At 43.3% G+C, this 18,770-nt stretch overlaps 1 protein-coding gene across 6 annotated transcripts in view; it reads left to right on the top strand.

Annotated features, from left to right (window-relative positions):
- The window catches only part of DCBLD1 (discoidin, CUB and LCCL domain containing 1), a 76,080-nt gene extending 62,019 nt beyond the window's left edge, over positions 1-14,061 (top strand). For 5 of the 6 annotated variants that reach the window (XM_055535086.1, XM_055535088.1, XM_055535085.1 and 2 more), the window contains 9 exons: positions 4,724-4,764; positions 5,703-5,918; positions 6,312-6,436; positions 6,703-6,862; positions 6,951-7,058; positions 8,530-8,614; positions 8,843-8,892; positions 9,679-9,798; positions 12,014-14,061. In XM_055535086.1, coding sequence (XP_055391061.1) covers positions 4,724-4,764; positions 5,703-5,918; positions 6,312-6,436; positions 6,703-6,862; positions 6,951-7,058; positions 8,530-8,614; positions 8,843-8,892; positions 9,679-9,798; positions 12,014-12,522 — 1,414 coding nt within the window. In that variant the 3' untranslated portion in view covers positions 12,523-14,061. Of the gene's footprint in view, positions 1-4,723; positions 4,765-5,702; positions 5,919-6,311; positions 6,437-6,702; positions 6,863-6,950; positions 7,059-8,529; positions 8,615-8,842; positions 8,893-9,678; positions 9,799-11,167; positions 11,450-12,013 lie in introns of those variants that run through there. The other variant, XM_055535089.1, reaches the window with a different exon arrangement.
- Positions 14,062-18,770: the final 4,709 nt, after the last annotated feature.

The raw sequence follows: 18,770 nt of genomic DNA, 5'->3' as shown, positions 1-18,770 counted from the left end.
CCATTCAGGCTTTCCAGGTGGCACTAATGGTAAAGAACCCACCTGCCAATGCAGCCGACTTAAGAGATGCAGGTTCTATCCCTGGGTCAGGAAGATGCCTGGAGGAGGGCATGGCAACCCATTCCAGTATTCTTGCTTGGAGAATCCCATGGACAGAGAAGCCTGATGGGCTAGGTTGCAAAGAGTCCGACACAGTTGAAGTGACTTATCTTGTAGCAATAAAATAGTTCAGTTTATTCTGACAAGTTAGTTAAAATGGCACATTTCTAAAGTCCCAGGGCAGCAGAACATTCTACTCTCAGGTGCTTCAGTGGGAGGGAATAAAGGCTTATTCCTCTCTAGTTTCTCCTGTTTATGTAAATTACTGATTATTGCCAATATTACCAAAGACATTGAAGGAGACACAGGACTGAAATAAACCCAGGCAGAACCACAGAAATCCCTAGAGGATCCCTAGAGACTGTCTCTTAAGGATGAATAATAGTTGAGAAGTGAAAAAAAGATGGCTTTTGTTAACATTGTTAACTTCTGTTTGTGTTATCCTCTGATCTTTTAGCCTTTTACTAAAAAAAGTATGTCAGTTGCTTTAAACACTTCAACCTCAGCTTTTCTTGCTTTCAGGTTTCCTCAGCTTCTAGAGAGGAAAACTAGAACTGTTATAACTAAAATAGGCTAGCCTTATGATCCAGATGTCCATCTGTATAAACAAGCAGCTAAGACTGGTCCAGAGGGACACTCCCTTTGGAATGGGTGGCCGCCTAGTGAGGGAACAGTGCTCCTTGGGCCACTATTCAGTTAGCGTCCTCAGGGATTGGTTCCAGGACTCCCGTGGATACCCAAATCCAGGGATGCTCAAGTCTCTTATATAAAATGGCATAACATTTACATGTAACTATGCACATCCTGCCATGGACTTTAAGTCATCTCTAGATTACTTATAATACCTGCTGCTGCTAAGTCACTTCAGTCGTGTCCGACTCTGTGCTACCCCAAAGACGGCAGCCCACCAGGCTCTGCTGTCCCTGGGATTCTCCAGGCAAGAACACTGGAGTGGGTTGCCATTTCATTCTCCAATGCATGAAAGTAAAAAGTAAAAGGGAAGTCACTCAGTTGTGTCTTGACTCTTTGCGACCCCATGGACTGAAGCCTCCCAGGCTCCTCTGTCCATGGGATTTTCCAGGCAAGAGTACTGGAGTGGGGTGCCATTGCCTTCTCCTATAATACCTAATACAATGTAAATGCTATGTAAATAGTTGTAAATACTACTGTAAATGTTGTGTAAAGAGTTGCATGTGGCAAATTCAAATTTTACTTTTTGGAATATTTTTCCTGAATATTTTTACTCTGGTTGGTTGAATCTGGGGATGCAGAATCTGCAGATATGGCTGACTGTATATACACATGTATGTGCTCATACATATGTACTATAAACATAAATAACATTTTATATTATGTAGACATGTATTATATATCCTCACAAATATGCACACACATAAGTATATACATTTTTTTTCACTTACATATTTACCTCAAACTCTTTGGGACATTAAAATTTATATCCTGATTTATAAATTTATACCCTTTTTTATGGGGAGCTTCCCAGGTGGCACTAGTGGAAAAGAACCTGCCTGCTAATGCAGGAGACATAAGAGACGTGGGTTCAATCCCTGGGTCAGGAAAATCACCTGGAGGAGGGCACAGCAACCCACTCCAGTATTCTTGCCAGGAGAACAGAAGAATCCCATGGACAGAGGAGCCTGGTGAGCTATAGTCCATGGGGTGGCAAAGAGTCAGACATGATTTATAGTATTTATAGCATAGCATATTGCTTCTGCACAGTAAGCTTTAAGTGTCTGCTCAACTTTGACTTTTGAAGATCTATTTATGTGTTTTATGGTTCGCTCTATTGATACTACGGTACTATTTATCAGGAAGGTATCCAGCTGTGACCTAGATCTGTTTCGGTGCTACTTCTCCAAATAGGAGCAAAGAACTGGCCTGTGGCCTTAAGTCTGTTGTTTTTGGATCTCTTGCCTATGTTTGAATATATTTGCATGCTTCTTTTTTAGAAAAACAGGATAGGAAAAAGTTAAACTTGTATTACTTGGATTTTACTTTTGAAGAAAAGTTATTTAAGCTGTTGAATAAAAGTAGGCATAATGTCCTCAATTACTTCTCCTACATCAACTGGACTTACTACATTAGAAGTCACTTTATATAATTTGATATTAAACTTTAGGGCAAAAATAAGAGTCCAGAGATCTAAATCATGAATGAAGTAGCAATGTTTTGCTCCACAATCCATATAGTTATTTGAACTAACTGAATGATTTTTGCTTTGGTGTGCATAGATAGAAAGTCTAGAATTATATCAAGGTCCCTTCTCCCTTCTGGCTCTGTGGTTCTTTTTTTTGTGCCAGCAGAAAAGAGTGAACTGTGTGCTCACACCATTGCTTCCACTGATGTCCATTCCCAGGCCTTCAGGGAGCCGCTGTTTTGATCGGTCCTGTTTTGCTGTTGGGGAAGCATTGTACATGCGGTCACTGAACTTCTGTTCCCACGCATGATTGTTTGGTGTTCAGGAAGACACACAGAAGGAAGCATTGCCACTGAGGAAGAAGGGGTCCCTAAAGTAAATATCTAGGGTTCTACTGGGATTCATCCCGGGTCAGGTCACTTCCCTGATCTGAGGAGACCAGAATGGAATCAGGAAGAGCCACTGACCTCACAGAGGACGATGGCTCAGACCATCTGCAGGGAGGGCTTTGTGTTTACATCAGACAATTCATGATGGCTTCTACAGCCCTCTGGGAAGGCTGGCAATTCCTGGAATCTGATTCATTCACCCTAGTGTGCAAATGCCTCAGAATCCCATCCTCCCTAGGGGGGTTTTATTTTTAAAAGCAGCAGCTTATTTACCTACAGAATTCTCTAGGTGGTTGTATTTAATTAGTTTAATTGGGTGAAATGGAAAAACATATTCCAGCTGATAATAGAGGAAAGCCAGGCAGAGAGGTCTGAGAAGCACAGCCTTCCCTAGCATCATCATCTTCTCAGGGTTAACTCCAAAGCTAACCTTCTTGCCTTAACTTCTCTTTTTCAGTCACAGAATAAATCTTTTAATGATTCATGGCAGTGAGAGCACATCCAGGCGATCAGGGAAGAGGCAGTATTATTTGGGCTTATCCGGCCAAACTTCAAGTGTAATAGTGGAGAAATGTTAGAGGAAATGGAAAAATCAAGAAGCGGTTCTAAATACATCTTAATTAATTTAAATATGAATCGGAAAAATGTGAACTGCAACAGTGTGAACCTTTCTTTAAAGGTTAGGAAACCTGGGTCCTCACCCCCACTCAGCCACTAACTATGAACTGAAGGAGGTCCTATGATCCACGTGGGCCTGCATTTTCTCATGTATGAAATGGTTGGTCCCTGCATTATACTCGGCACGGATCATAATAGAACCTGAATGTGGAAAACCAAGGCTTACAGAGTCTCTTCCTGAGAGTGGACAAAGAATATGAAAGAAAAACCTGTTACTTAAGAAAAAAAAAACAAAAATCAAAACCTTTGATGTGAATGCGCTAATACTCTTGTCCAGACTATTTTTGGGTCCTCTGTGGATTTCACATTTCAGTACTCTTTGTCCTTTACTGCCATAGTAACTGAGTCAAAACATTTAAAATTGTAAGCAGTACTCCGATTGTAAACTAATTGAACATGACAGTGATATCTACCTTTTTTGTTTACCTCTAGTATCTAATACATAAAGTATGATGCATATAAGATGAATCTTGAGAATTTCAAGTTTTCTATTCATTCTCTGTACTGTCACAGCATTGAGTTGAGGGATTTACAAAAAGAAAAATGTGATGGTAGGCCTTAGGAACCTCTTCTCTGCAGGACACAACTGCAGAGCAAGGCTGATTTGATAAGTTCGCCAGGAGAGTAATAGAAGTCATAGAACTGGGGGGCCCAGAGCCCCAAGGGTCAACACCAGCTGTGCAGGACTGTCCAGCAGCAGAGGGGGCCAGGTGCAGGACCTGTCAGTGAGGCGCTCTGAGTTCTCTCCAGCTGCACCTTGTTATCCAGAGGCAGGAACTGCTTCATGGCTTGGTGTCTTTGCTGCAGGAAGTTGGAGTGTGACTGGAGAGACCAGGCTGAGGAGGTCCCTCAGGCTGAGAAGGGCCACTCAGGGAAGGAGTGAAGTCTGTGGCAAAGGCAGCAGATAACATGCTCATTCTTCTAAAAGTGAGCAGGTGTCTTCATGTCTCAGTGGTCCTTGACGGTTGATAGTGGGGCGCTGTGGGGGTGCCTGCTGAAGCAAAGGGCATGTCTAGAGCAGGCATCCTTTCTGCCTCCGTCACCACAGACTCATTACCTGGGATTTCAGGGTGTTCTAGAGACCGTATATGTGTACATTTCCTTCCCAGTACAGTGTGGCGTGATGGAAACAGCACGGAATTTTTATTCACAAGCAGTGCCTCAAGAGTCCTGGCCACTTGCCACGTGTATGAATTTAGGGAAGTTGCTTACCTTCAAAGGGCCTGAGTTTCTTGGTCTATGAAATAAATACCAGTGATGGAGAAAGAGTGGCCTTGCCAGGTGCTCTGAGGACACCTTGCGGTGTGGGAAGGCTCTGAGCCCCATGCTGTAGTGCTGTTCCAGTCATTAAGATCCGGTTAAGCAACTCACCTCCTCATCTTTGTGTTTATTATTTCAGTGGTTCCCTGTCAGACAAGCGATTTCTGTTTACCTCCAATGGTAAGGATCATGCTTTCCTTAAGAATTTGATAATTTAAAAATCTTCAGGGGTAGTTTATTCTTCCATACCCCTCAGATGAGATAGTTTCAAGGATTATTTTTGTTTCCCCTCAGGCTATGTAGCACCAATATGCTGTGACTTAAAAATACATCAGAGAATAAACCGTTAGCACTAGGAAGAAAATATTTTTCTTTATAATCTCTCAAACTTTTGCCAAAAAGAATGAAAATTTAAAATGACATTTAAGATAAATTCCTTTGTCAATTTTTAACAGAAAAAGCTTTTGAGTAAGTACAACTTGTATTTGTGATCAAGTTATTGAAAATGAATATATAGTATAAAGGCTTTTTTTAGCCCCTCTATCATGGAACTTATCCTGGGGAAATAGTCTCCCTCATATAAGATATTTGGGGAGAACACTGTAAACTTGTCTTCTCTTTCCAGGAAGAGGGCTGGCCTTTCATCTGCTGCCTCTGCATTGTCTTGGGCATTGCTCTAGTTAAGCGCCTGGGGGTGATGTTGGGTATGGTGAACTGATCTTTGAGCACCTGCTGTACCTGTGCTTCAAGGGTACAGAGCAGGAAGTCCCCCTTCTAATCAACTGAGAAGAACCTCAGCATTAAGCTTTTAAGACACCTTGCACTTCATTGAAATTAGGGTGAATTTAGGAGGATAGAGAGGAAAATCTACAGTGGGGACAGAGAGATATCACTTTTAGGGGATATAAATTCTGTAAAAAAAACAGCAACAATTTCAAGACGCCACAGGACCAACAAGTCAAATGGAACTCTGGATCATTAAAAACTAGTAATTAAACAGTTGATTCAGTATCAGAATGGAAGTAAATCAACTGAATCATTCTAGGTGAAATGGGGTGGGTTTTTTTTGCTTTCATTTTGCTTCCATATCTGAAATCTTTTCCTGCCCTTTATCCTAGGCTGCAGTGGATCCTTGACTTTGGAACCTGACAGGCAAATCAGAGCTTCTTCTTCTTGGGAGTGGATCAATGAGACTGGAGATCAGGTCCGCTGGTCTCCTGGCCAAGCCCGACTTCAGGACCAAGGCCCGTCATGGGCTTCAGGGGACAGGAGCAAGAATCACAAACAGAGAGAGTGGCTGAGGATAGATTTGGGAGAGAAAAAGAAAATAACAGGTATGGACACAACTGCAATTTCATGAAACAAGATGACTTGCCATTGAAATTGTTCTGAATTTGCATGGGTGTCCCCATCTCAAAATATCATGTTTTGTTTAAAAGTAACAAATCTTCACCTTGTCTCGGTGAGAAGAACCCATGTGGAGGGTATACAGTGTGTGGATAAGAGAGCTGGTATCTCTTTGCGGAAACCTTTTTAGGGCATGTTGTCAGTGTGAAAACTCATCTGTCATCACGTTTCTAGATGCAGATAAGAAAAGCAGGCCTGAAAAATGATTTGAAATTTCAGATGGGGGAGGGGAGGAAAGGAAAAGAAACCTGAAAATAAGAAAGCAAGTTATGTATAACATATTTTTAAAACTAACCCATAAATAATATTTTCTTAACAAGGAATTAGGACCACAGGATCCACACAGTCAGATTTCGACTTCTATGTAAAGAGTTTTGTAATGAACTTCAGAAACAACAACTCCAAGTGGAAGACCTATAAAGGAATTGTGAATAATGAAGAAAAGGTAAGAGACACTCTGGAGGGAGGAACTGAGCTGGAGAGCGGGCCTCCAGATATTTTCATTAGTGTTTCCAGAAAACAGATGCAAAGCACCACATGCAATTACTTAGCCTTTGAGTGCAAAGCCTTGTATTTTCACTATCAGGCATGTCTATACAAATGCAACGGACATAGAATCCTGGCTTTGATTTCGTATCACCAGGTGTGAGTGGGTTGATCAAGACCTAGAAACTAATAGAATCTTCAGGTAAAAGTTACTTGTTCCTACAGGTGTTTCAGGGCAACTCTAATTTTCGGGACCCTGTGAGGAACAATTTCATCCCTCCCATTGTGGCCAGATACGTGCGCGTCATCCCCCAGACGTGGCACCAGCGGATAGCCTTGAAAGTGGAGCTCCTTGGCTGCCAGGTTGCACCAAGCAGGACCCAAGGTGAGTGATGGAGTTACTGAATTCTGGTCCCCTCCTTTCACAAACTGCTGTTACCAGTGTGGTTTCTCCAACATCTCTTCTCACTTAGGTAATGACTCACTGGTGTGGCACAAAACAAGTGTGAATACTGTTGGTTCAACGAAAGGAGAAGATAAGACAATCTCAAAACCCATCCCCTCTGAAGAAATGCCCAAAGGTATGGCAGGGATCGTTTTATGGTTTCTTAAGGAACATAACTGGTATTCCAGCCAATAATACAGTAGCTTCGACAACATTCTTTTTTCCTCTGTCATATAAGTGTCTGGAGGCAGATGGTTCAGAGGTATCTGCATATGCATAAGATAATATGTATCCACACTTTTCATTGCGATGCTGTAAGTAGAAACAGACTGGAAACGAAAGTATGTGCCCTTCAAACACTATGTAAATCTTTTGTAGGAAAAAAATACCAATAGCACATTCATGCCATGGAACACTCTAATAACCATAAAAAAGTACATTAGAGTCCTCTGAGACCCACTGACAACTTAAAATAATAAACATTAAAAATACATTTATTTTTTCAGAATGTAAAATAATTTGCATATTTTATACAATTTGGTAGATTTGAGAGAGAGATATATATAAGAAAATAAAAATCATCCATAAATCAGCATCCATGGTCACCATATTCCACTGTGTATTCAATTATATTTTTGTAACTTCAAAACAAAACGGCAGCATAGCACATATTTTGTTCTGTAGCATATATTTTTCATTTGACATTGTATTTTGAGCATTTTCCAATGCTATTAAATAGTTGAAAAACACAGTTACTAATATCTTTATAGTGTTTCTTCATATGGACATATTTAATTAACATATTTAGTTAACATAGTTAACCATTCCCCCGTTACTGGATGTTTGAACTGTTAGATTTTTCCCAAATTCCCACTCCTATAAATAACAATACTAATTTACATAAATATTGTTCCCTTCTAAGTTCCCTGTCCTCCGTTTCATGAACTACACATTTCCACTCCTGATCATTCCTTTATTTTCTTCCCAGCGAACACAGAAAAAATGAAGGGTTAAGAAGAAACATTTCTCCTTTAGTTTTCATAGTTTCTACAAGCTGGGGGTCTTCAGTGGCTGTTAAGTGACCTTCTTCCTTAGACAGACAGTTGTGGGAAGACATGGTCTGATGTTGGGCTGCATTTCCCTTCAGTCCACAGTTCCAAAGGTCTGCTTCCCTGGGCTTCTGTTAACCCTACAGGTCCAAACCTGCCCCCGTCTTGGGGAAATGCTTACCTGAGCCACGCTGAGAGTTCTGCACTGTGCTTACATCATCTACCTGCCTGAATAAGGCCAGCTGTAAACCTCCCCAACCATTTTGATTTTTAGTCTGATATGATCCAGGCAACAAACTCAGAGTAAATGTTAATCCCAAGAAACACTGGAAAGTGCCTTTGCGGGAGGAAAAAAAGATCAATTTTATTTTCCTAAACTTCAGCTGGGATTTTGAGCCCTCTCTTTTTGGTTTCCAGTATCATTACATGTCTAGCGTGTATTCTTTTTCCCCTTATGTTAAACCAGTGAGGACTTTTCAAATCAGTGTTCAGTTTTAGATCATGGGATTTGGTCGCTCTTCATTTCTGTTGTAATGTGGTGGTTTTCCCCCTTTTCAGGATTAAACATCACAACTATTGTTATCCTACTGGTGCTCTTCTTCGTGCTGGCTGCTGGAGTGGGAATCTTTGCAGTCCTTAGAAAGTATGTGACTTCACGTTTAAAATTTTTATTCTAATTATGTCAACAATTACAAAAGTTGACTGCTCTTCATATGTTCATGTGTAGAAAGCAGCATCACTTCTTCCAAGATAAAATGTTAACTTATATTTTTAAAACAAGTTGGAGAGAGGGAGAAAGTATCAAGTATTATTTCATGAGCAGTACCTATCATTTAGAAATATTTTCAGTGGGATTTTTTTGTTTTAATAGGAAGAAGAAGAAAGGAAATCCTTATGGATCATCTAAGACTCAGAAAACAGGTTGGTTGAAAAAACTATTACAGTTTTATTCTGTCTTTGAGGACACGAAAACCCACACATGGTTAAAGAAATAAGATTTAATAGCTTTAAGTTAGCAAATCTAACAGGAAAGAATATATTGTATCCTATCTCTTAATTCAGAATCTTCATAGCCAGTTTACTTTTACCTTTGTTCACATCATCCCATCATTTGTCAAAATTATTTTTTTTGGCAACTGGAGTTTGAGTCACCACACTGCCTGTCATCAAGGAGAAGACAGCACCCCCAGTACCTTCAGGCCTTGTGTTTCTTATTCTGGGAAATCGGGGGAAGGACTGGGTCTCGCAGGTTTCAGAGACTCCTTAGGACACGGGATGCCCTGCAGTGAATCAGCTGTGGTCCAGAGAGAGGGCAGCAGGCAGGACCCCTGAGAATCTCAAGGCCACCTTAGGGTGCCACCTTCAAAGGCTCTGAACCGCCAGCTGTGTGGACTCTTCAAGGTCACAAGTGCCCTGTCAGCTCAGATGAGGAAAGTTCATGCCCGGGTGGTCTACACTGGGGATAATCCGGGGGCTGATGGGTGCACAAGTGCATTTTGCAGGCCCGGTGGAAAGCGCGGTTTGGGTGGCACGTGCTGCTGTTGCAGTGGCCTCGGCATGTTTCTGCCACACACCTGGAGAGAGGGGTCGTGCGTGTGCCACAGTCAGCTGGCAAAGGCAGCCTGACCTCTGACTTTAGCAGGAACCTGTTGTGGAGTAACTGTGTTATACTCCTGAGATATGTGTTTCGTGTTATCTTTATTCCAGACTGTTGGAAGCAGATCAAGTATCCCTTTGCCAGGCATCAGTCAGCTGAGTTTACCATCAGCTACGATAATGAAAAGGATATGACACAAAAGTTGGATCTCATCACCAGTGATATAGCAGGTAGGGACCAAGTCTCTGTGACCCTGCTATAAGGTGCTGCTTACGGGAGAGGGGAGGCCAGGAAGAGAAGCACGACTAAAATCTTTTGTTTAGACAGGATCTGGTGAATCAGTAACGTGTGACATTTTCTCTCTGTGCTCTGTAAAGAGTCACAAACTAACACTGAAATATTTCCCCGAAGCCCCATTTAGCCTAGACTCTTACACCTGCAGGGCCTCTGACACCCAGAGCCATGGTCCTGAAGTACCGCTGAAATTTGGATGCCCTTACTTCATCTATTTTTGTTACTAAGGTTTTGATTAAGGCACTAGAAAAAAAGAGGGACTAGAAAGATGAATTCAGCATAGCTCCTGCCCTGAAGAAAGAGGAAGAAGAAGATGAGGCAATCTGTTAGAATGGCCTCAGGGTTTTGACAAGCCATTGTGGAGTCACTGGATTTATGAAGAAGGATCTATTGTTTGGTTTTTCAAAATGTCTAATCCATCAAGGACCAATAGTTTTATAAAATACAGTATAAATAGTAGGTGAAATTTTAAAAAGAAATGGAAAAAATTGTTTTAATTTTTAAAAAACTTTTTGGCCATGCCCTATGGCACATGGGATCTTCTTTCCCTTACCAGGGATTGAACCCCTGCATTGGAAATGCAGAGTCTTAATCACTGGATCACCAGGGAAGTCCCACCACAATCATTTACTAACCCATATGCTCCAGGAACTCCTTTTCTAAGTGGCTTCCATCTGTGCATCCCGTTTTTCAGGGCTTAACATCTGGGAAGCATCCTCTTTCCTCTTACCCTACTTACATTGTTGGTGACCAATTCTTCTGATGGTGGTGGTTTAGTCGCTAAGTCATGTCCGACTCTTGTGATCCCATGGACTGTAGCCTGTCAGGCTCCTCTATCCATGGGATTCTCCAGGTGAGAATATAGGAGTGGGTTGCCATTTCTTTCTCCAGGGGATCTTCCTGACCCAGGAATCCAACCCAGCTCTCCTGCATTGCAGGCAGATTCTTTACCAACTGAGCTACGAAGGAGGCCGTATTTTTCTGATACCTGTCCCCAAAGTGTCTTCCTTCCAAAGCTGCTGCTAGTCCCCTAATTGATGACTTTTTGGGTTTCATTTCTCTTTTTACTTTTATCTTTCCCTCTTCTGTCTCTTTCCAGGGTTACCTCTCATTGCCAGTCACTTATTTAGAATCTCCATAGGTTTCTACACAATTAAGACAAACTCCCTGGCAGGGCACTCACTGCCCACCACGATCTAGGGTATAGGTAACAACTCGAACCTGGGGCATGTGTTTGCATTCTTGCTCCACTAGCTGCTACCTGTGTGATCCTGGAAAAATTACTTAAATTTCTCTCTGCTTCAGTTTTCCATTTGTAAAAGTACTATGAGCAAAGTGAAGTCGCTCAGTCGTGTCCTACTCTTTGCGACCCGTGGACTGTAGCCCACCAAGCTCCTCCGTCCATGGGATTCTCCAGGCAAGAATACTGGAGTGGGTTGCCATTTTTTTTCCAGAGGATTTAACTAATTGATATATTAATGTTATAGAATAGTGCCTGGAGCCAAGAAAGGACTCAATAAATGTGAGCTCTATGATTATCATTGTTGTTGTTTAGTCGCTCAGTTGTGTGCTCTTTCTCACCTCATGGACTGTAGCCAGGCTCCTCTGTCCGTGGGATTCTCCAGGCATTACTGGAGTGTGTAGCCATTCCCTTCTTCAGGGGATCTTCCTGACCCAGGGATCGAACCCGCGTCTCTTATGTCTCCTGCATTGGCAGGCAGGTTTTTTACCACGAGCGCCACCTGGGAAGCCCATGATCACCATTACCAGTTGTCATTAACTCCCAACCTATCACTCTGGTCTTTGCTTTCTATTAAATTTCTCCACATCTCCTATACTCTGGTCACACCACACTCTTTGTTCATGGTTGTTTAATAGGTTGTTCAATCACTTTTCCCTTTCCTGACAGTATTATTTTCAACTCCAAAATTTAGCCTTTCAAGAGCCAGTTTAAGAGCTCCATGAAGATGTTCCCTCATACCCCTAGGTGTGGTTAGAGGTAATCTCCGCCTCTCCAGGCGTGCTATCTGTGCTGCTTACATCCCTGTCTTTTTCTTCCGCCGGGTACACGTCAGGGACCGGGCAGAGCACTCCCTCTGCGGACAGCCGGGGTGTGGCTGGAGTACCAAAAGTCTACTCTTTGGGTTTCAGATTACCAGCAGCCTCTCATGATTGGCACCGAGACGGTCACCAGGAAGGGCTCCACTTTCCGGCCGATGGACACCGAGGCGGACGCGGCGGGGCCGGGTACCGAGGCCGGCGGCCACTACGACTGCCCCCTGCCGGCCGGCCGCCACGAGTACGCGCTGCCCTTGACCAATCCCGAGCCCGAGTACGCCACGCCCATCGTGGAGCGGCACCTGGCCCGCGCACACACCTTCTCCGCGCGGAGCGGCTACCGCGTGCCGGGGCCCCGGCCGGCGCACAAGCACTCCCTCTCCTCTGGTGCCTTCTCCCCAGCTGCCGGCTACCAGCGGCCGCCGAGCCCCGCGCCGGCGGAGCCGGGCTACGACCAGCCCAAGGGCGGCGGCTTAGGCGCGGGGTGCGCCCCTCCCGACCATCCGAAGCCCCAGGTCAGCCCCGCGAGCAGCGCTGCCTACTTGGCCCCCCGAGACTGCCTCAGACCCCTCAACCCGACGGCCATGACCGCTCTTCTGTGAACACACACACTGTGAACGAAACTGCTGCTGCGGTACTGAGCGCCAGGCTGCGCGCCGCCCTGGAAGCCGATGCGCTCGGGAGAGTGTGCGTGTGAGTGTGGTGTGTGCGCGTTCGTGTGTGCGCAGTGGACCAGGATCCTGCGAGGAGCACCCCTTCCACACTGTTTACAGAATTGTGCAGCTGGTTTTGTTCTGACCCTGAGGGCCAGCGTCTGTTGGGTTTTGTGGGCTCAAAAAATGAACATTTTTCGGATGGCGTTTTCATTTCTCTAACTGTGATACTGAGCTGCTTCGATGTAAAAATGTGCAATCTGTACAGAGTTGTATTTAACAAGAATTAGAGTAACTTAAGTTTGCTTTAGCAGATTTTCGTTCTGCAGGGAGGTTAAGTGGGAGAATGCAGCTGTTGCAAAAACATATAATAGTTATGTTCACTTTTTAAATATATTTTATCTGATACTGTGTTAGCAGCAGGTCTGTTTAAACTTAATCTTGTTGTTATTATGGCTCATTTCCTTTCCTTTGATATGGAAAACTGAAAGCATTGTTAACATTCTTCTCCTGGAAGGAATGAAATTACTTGAAGCATGAAAAGCACACCAGGGTGGTTGTTTGCAATTACTATTGTAGATTAAAAAGAACAAACAAAACACTGGCACCTCGGCAGCTGCTGCTTCCTTAGACCCCACTTCAGGTGGGCATGCGCAGTGGCCTGTCAAGGGGTGCAAGGACCAGGTCTCTGTGGCTTGCAGGGGACCTCCTTTCCCTCAGCCTGCAGGACTTGGCCCTCTGAGCAGCTGGCCTTCCTGACACGTAGCTTCTTGTTCACCTCGGGCCTGGCAGATAATTCGCTTTCACATGCAAATCTGCCTTTTCAAACTGTCTGCGAAGCCAAATGCCCAGACTTAGAGCAACCAAAACTGCTCTCTCAACAGAGTGAAGGTGGCACAGCAATTACGCTCTAAATTACTGTGTCAGATGCTTTTGTACCTCACATGAAAAATATTGCTGAGGTCAGACGCCCACACTTTTCATGACTCGGAAACAGCACACTGTACTATTTGAAACACAAAAAAGTTATTTGAAGTGTGTTCTTGTTAAAAGTGACTGAAGCCAAATCTACATAGGGCTTTTTCTACTGAGATGGCTGGAAAACGCTAATTTTGTAAGAAAAAATTTTCCCTTAAGTAGGTGTCTATAATTCCAGATTGGCCCTGACTTCAGCTATACCGCATTGTCCGGTGGTTTTATCTGAGTTTGCTTTGTAAGTTCACTGTGGGCGGGGGACGCGGGCGGGGTGCGAATTTAACCTCTTTTGTCAAAGAGGAAAGTGTATGTTTTTGTTTTAATAGAAAATGTGGACCAAAAAATTCTTTCCCTAAAAATGTATAATACTAGTTGTATGACACTTTCTGTGATACTGAGGTGCTGGAAGGTCACAGCAGACTATCTGTGGTTACTATGGAGGACAAACCATTTACCTTGTGAGTTTACATGGTTTTCTATGCATACTAATTGTAATAAACTATGCCAAACCAATGTACATACCTGTCTCTCATTGGTATCCTGCTTGCTGGCCTACTGAAGGCACTGGAGGCTCAGCCTCCAGACAAGGGCAAGCGGTACAATGGGAAGAGCATACGTGGCTTCATCTGGTTGGTCCTAAGTTGGAAATAGGGACAGAAATGAGGGAAGCTGTCAGTTATTAATAAAGTCCTAGCGCTCCGGGGTCAGTTTCAGGCATTTTAATTTGGCTTCCTGCATTGTTTCCAGAAGTAGTGGTCCAACTTCCTACAAGCCTGACTTACAGCAGGCTGGCCTCTCTACTGGCTACTATGGATAATGAGTTGGTTTCCTATGCTTATTGCTGTAGGCGGCCAGCCAGAGTTCTGTTTTATTTATGGTCTGCCCATGACCCATCTGTATATCCAGTTCGTCATTACCTAACCCTGAGCCTCAGTTTCCTCATGCATAAAAACGATATGAGTGTGCCTTCCTCCAAGGCTTATAGATAAGAACTGTGACATTTGGGCTACATGTATTTTTAACATTAAAATACTAGTCAAAAAACCCCACACTTCTCTACGGTGGGGCAGTATCCATCTATCCCATTTCTTTCCCGTATACATGATCCAATCATGACAGAAAGAGCAAGGACAGGACTTTGTTTTGGAACACCACTTCCTCAGGATGGCCTCACTGCGTAGCCCAGGATGGTCAGTGGAAAAGTCTGTCTGATACACCCAACACAGCCAAGCCTAAACTACAGGATAAGGGCAGGAAAATACTATGCTTTTCTTTTCCGTTTTGCAAAATTAGCACCTATGATAAGGCAACTGTCTGTTTTTTTTCCTATGTTATCAAATCCTACTGGGAGGCAAAGATCGCAGTCTGTCACTTCTTACAGTTGTGGCAGAAAGATATCTGCTTAGACAAGACTGCCATCCACAGAGGTTGCTGACGCTGCTCTGGCTTCTATATCTATGATTTACACATGCACTAACTCATATTTATAATCAGCCTAGAAAACATCTAGAAAGGATGCTAGAGATTTCTCGTTTGTTTTGCACTGCTTTAGATTCTTAGCAGAAACTGAAATCATATTTATCACCATGAATAGCCTTTCACAAAAACATCATCACAAGGCCTTTCATATATACATCAATTTAGCAATCCAAGTGTAGCCACCAGCTTGGCCTCATTATTCTCAAAATGCTTCTCGCATTTGTTTACGCACCAACTATTTATTAAGGTTCTGAGAGCCACACTCACCCTGTACTTCCTTGAAAGAAAGCACAAGCTTGGGCTCTCACCAGGACCTGGGAGAAGCTGAGTCCCACTGATGAGAAGCTAGGGTTGAATGAGTCCTCCTAGCGGTCTCTGCCCCCAAACCCAGCCCATCCAGTCACCTAGTAGTGCCCTTCTCAAAGCCACACTGCTGTGTTCATGGCCCGCTACTGATCTTTCACCTCCAACTATGGTTCTCTCACCCAGCTTCTCCCTACTCTGAGAATAAACTCCCCTAGAGGTTTTCACTCGGCTTTTGGTATTCTGCAATTTTACCTCCAACTATGGTTCTCTCACCCAGCCTCTCCCTGCTCTGGGAATAAACTCCCCTAGAGGTTTTCACTCTGCTTTTGGTATTCTGCAATTTCACCACTTGGGGTTGCTATAAATTCATTTGTATTCACTTGGGGCTTCCAGAATCTCAGGATTCATCTTTATGAACTATGAAAAAGTCTCAGCCTCCCTTTTCCAATACTACTTGCCTCTGCTGTTTTCTTTATTCACTCCTGGGATTCCTGTGGAGGCTCACTGGGCATTCTCATTCCATCATGTCTCTTCTTCCCTCTTATTTTCTCTTTATTGTTCTTGTTGCATTCCAGGTAAATTCCTGAAAGACAATATAGCATAGTGGTTGAGTGCATGATGGGCAAGGAACCAGAACTTCTCTGCACCTGTTTCCTTGCTTGTTACCTGGGGAAAAAATACACTCTCCCCCTACCTATAGCTGTTGTATTAAATTAAGCTTTCAGAGCACTGTCTGACCCACATGCTGCTGCTGCTGCTAAGTCGCTTCAGTCGTGTCTGACTCTGTGCGACCCCATGGACGGCAGCCCACCAGGCTCCCCTGTCCCTGGGATTCTCCAGGCAAGAACACTGGAGTGGGTTGCCATTTCCTTTTCCAATGCATGAAAGTGAAAAGTGAAAGTGAAGTCACTCAGTTGTGTCCAACTCCCAGCGACCCCATGCACTGCAGCCCACCAGGCTCCTCCATCCATGGGATTTTCCAGGCAAGAGTACTGGAGTGGGGTGCCATTGCCTTCTCCCTGACCCACATGAAGCACTGTATAAGATTACATATTATACTCCAGTTTACTAATTTCCAGTTTTGCTATCTGCTATTTAATCATTGAGGTTTCAATGTCATTAAAATTTCTGGAGGGTCTACTGATTCTTTTTCAAGTCTTCCCTTTTCTACAGTGTCTTGGTAATTTCTTTGGCTTTGATTCCTTCTTTTAATCATGTGAAACCTATTCATTTTACATTCTCTTTTATTTTGTTATCTTCATCTCATTGAGAGTAAGACCCACAAAGTCTGTATAGTGATTTTATAAGGCTCCATCAACACTGCCCAATGAAACTTTTGCAAGAACGGAAATATTCTCTGAGCTGCTCAGTAGGGTAACCACCAGAGTCACATGTGGCTGGAGTGAATGAAGAAAAATCTTTTTAATCTTGTTGACTTTTCATTTATTTAAATGTAGAAGCCAGATATAACTACTGTTGGACAGGACACCCCGCATCAGGCTGTCACCTGTCTGACTTCATCCCCCACCTTGTTCACCCCAGGCCAGCCACGCGGAGCCCCTGGCTGTCGCCCACCCATGCCAGGGATGTATTCTGTACTTGCTCTTCTCTCCCTGGAAACCTCTTCCCCTGGACCGTGGCACAGTTTGTTCTCTCAGCCCCATCGAGTCTGTACTCCAGCAAAAGCCCCTTATCATTTTCCTCTCCCTGTCAGAAAACTGCACATTGCTCCCCTAACACGTTTTCTATCTCCTTTCCTGCTTCATTTTTCTCCTTGACGCGTGTCTCTGTCTAATCCAGCACAGTTTTATTTTCTTGCTTATTATCTGACTCTCCCACTAGATCACATCCCATGAAGGAAATGACTTTTGTCTCTTTTGTTCCCCACGTATATTCCCAGCACTCAGGACAGTTTTCAAGGAGGATTGGCTCAGTGACTGAAGAAGTTCCAGAGGCTCTGTCCTGATTGTCATTTCTGCCAACTCTTGTTTGTGATAGTTTGTGTGGTTTCAGACTGCTGCCTGTGAGTCATCCCTCAGCAGGGTTTTTTCCTCCTGGTGAAAACTTTGTGATAATGTCTTTCTGAGGGGTTTTTGAATTCGTATCTGTTAGGTACACCAGGTAGGGTTGCCAGATAAAATAAAGGATAACCTGTTAAGTCTGAATTTCAGATAAACAAGTAATTTTTTAGTTTAAGTATGTTCTGTGCAATGGGACAGATTTATACTAAAAAGTTATTCACGTCCTATAATATGGATTTGTTAAATCTGGCAACTCTAGTACCAGGAGTACCAGCCACCTTGCACCAGTTTTTAACTTTTGGATTTAGCTTTTCAAAAACCGTGCAATACACACCTTCCTCCTGATTCCCACTTCCCCATCCACTCTCTCCTTCAGCCCCATGCAAATCTCTCTTCCTTTATGACTCAGCTGGCTAGCTCTACCAGCTTTTCTTCTCCATGTGTCACCTAATATCTTCCAAGCCGTTTCCCCCATTCACTGGGGACATCAGCTAGCTCAGTTCTTCTCCAATCTTTCTCTATAATCATGTGGAAAAGTTCAGTGTCAACATGGTAACTTTTATGATTTTTTTGACATCTACTCTAGAAACCTGTAGTTCATTCAAACCACCTCCATATATGTCCACACTTCTTATCAGCAAGAACTCCAGCTCTGAAATCTTAGTAATTCTATCTCTGCTCAAAACCTCCTGTTCTCTTGATTCCTTAGCTTTCATCCTAGGATTCACTGATCTAAAGAAGAGATTTAAAATTTATTTAATGCCCAGATCCCATCACTTTCCTCTGGCTGTTAAACTTTTTCGGTTTTCTTTTCTTCCCCATCTATCACTTAAACTATTTTGTCTGAGCATCTTCACTCCATCCATGGTCTTTCCAGGACTGACAACCTTAAGGCCCCAACGACAGAACTCCCCTTCAGGATGCCATCTTCCCATTTCCATCAGAGCAGCAGGAGAACAAGGCATAACTGTTCAATGGAGCCTCTCAAGATAATCCCAGTTACCTCAGGCTCATTATTCCCTACCCCTTTACATGTCTTGGATCCACTTCTTTTCTCATCTCTTTTTGCCACTCTGCACAACTTCCCTCTAGAGATCTTGCCACATCTTTCATTTAGGCAAGAAATTAAAATCAGATCCGACAACTCCTTGTCCATCCTCTCCCCGCAAAAGCTGCATCTACTCCAGTCCTTTCCTCCTGTGCCGATGGAAAAAATATTTGAAACCTTCACACACCAGTTTCTCCCTCATTTCAGATTTTGCTTCAATTATTTCCATTTCCTTTATCTTTAATTTCCGTTTCTGAACTGATATCTTCCTCTTGACCTATAAATGTGTTCAAATCTCTCACAAGTATAAAAGGATTCTCCCTTAATATCCCAAGTCCTTCTAGTAAACAGTGACCTAAGCCTAGAAT

This window comes from Bubalus kerabau, chromosome 9 (assembly GCF_029407905.1).
Source record: "Bubalus kerabau isolate K-KA32 ecotype Philippines breed swamp buffalo chromosome 9, PCC_UOA_SB_1v2, whole genome shotgun sequence".
In the NCBI taxonomy this organism is placed as follows: domain Eukaryota; kingdom Metazoa; phylum Chordata; class Mammalia; order Artiodactyla; family Bovidae; genus Bubalus; species Bubalus kerabau.
Note: the sequence above shows the minus strand (reverse complement) of the source record. Positions and strands in the feature narration are given on the sequence as shown.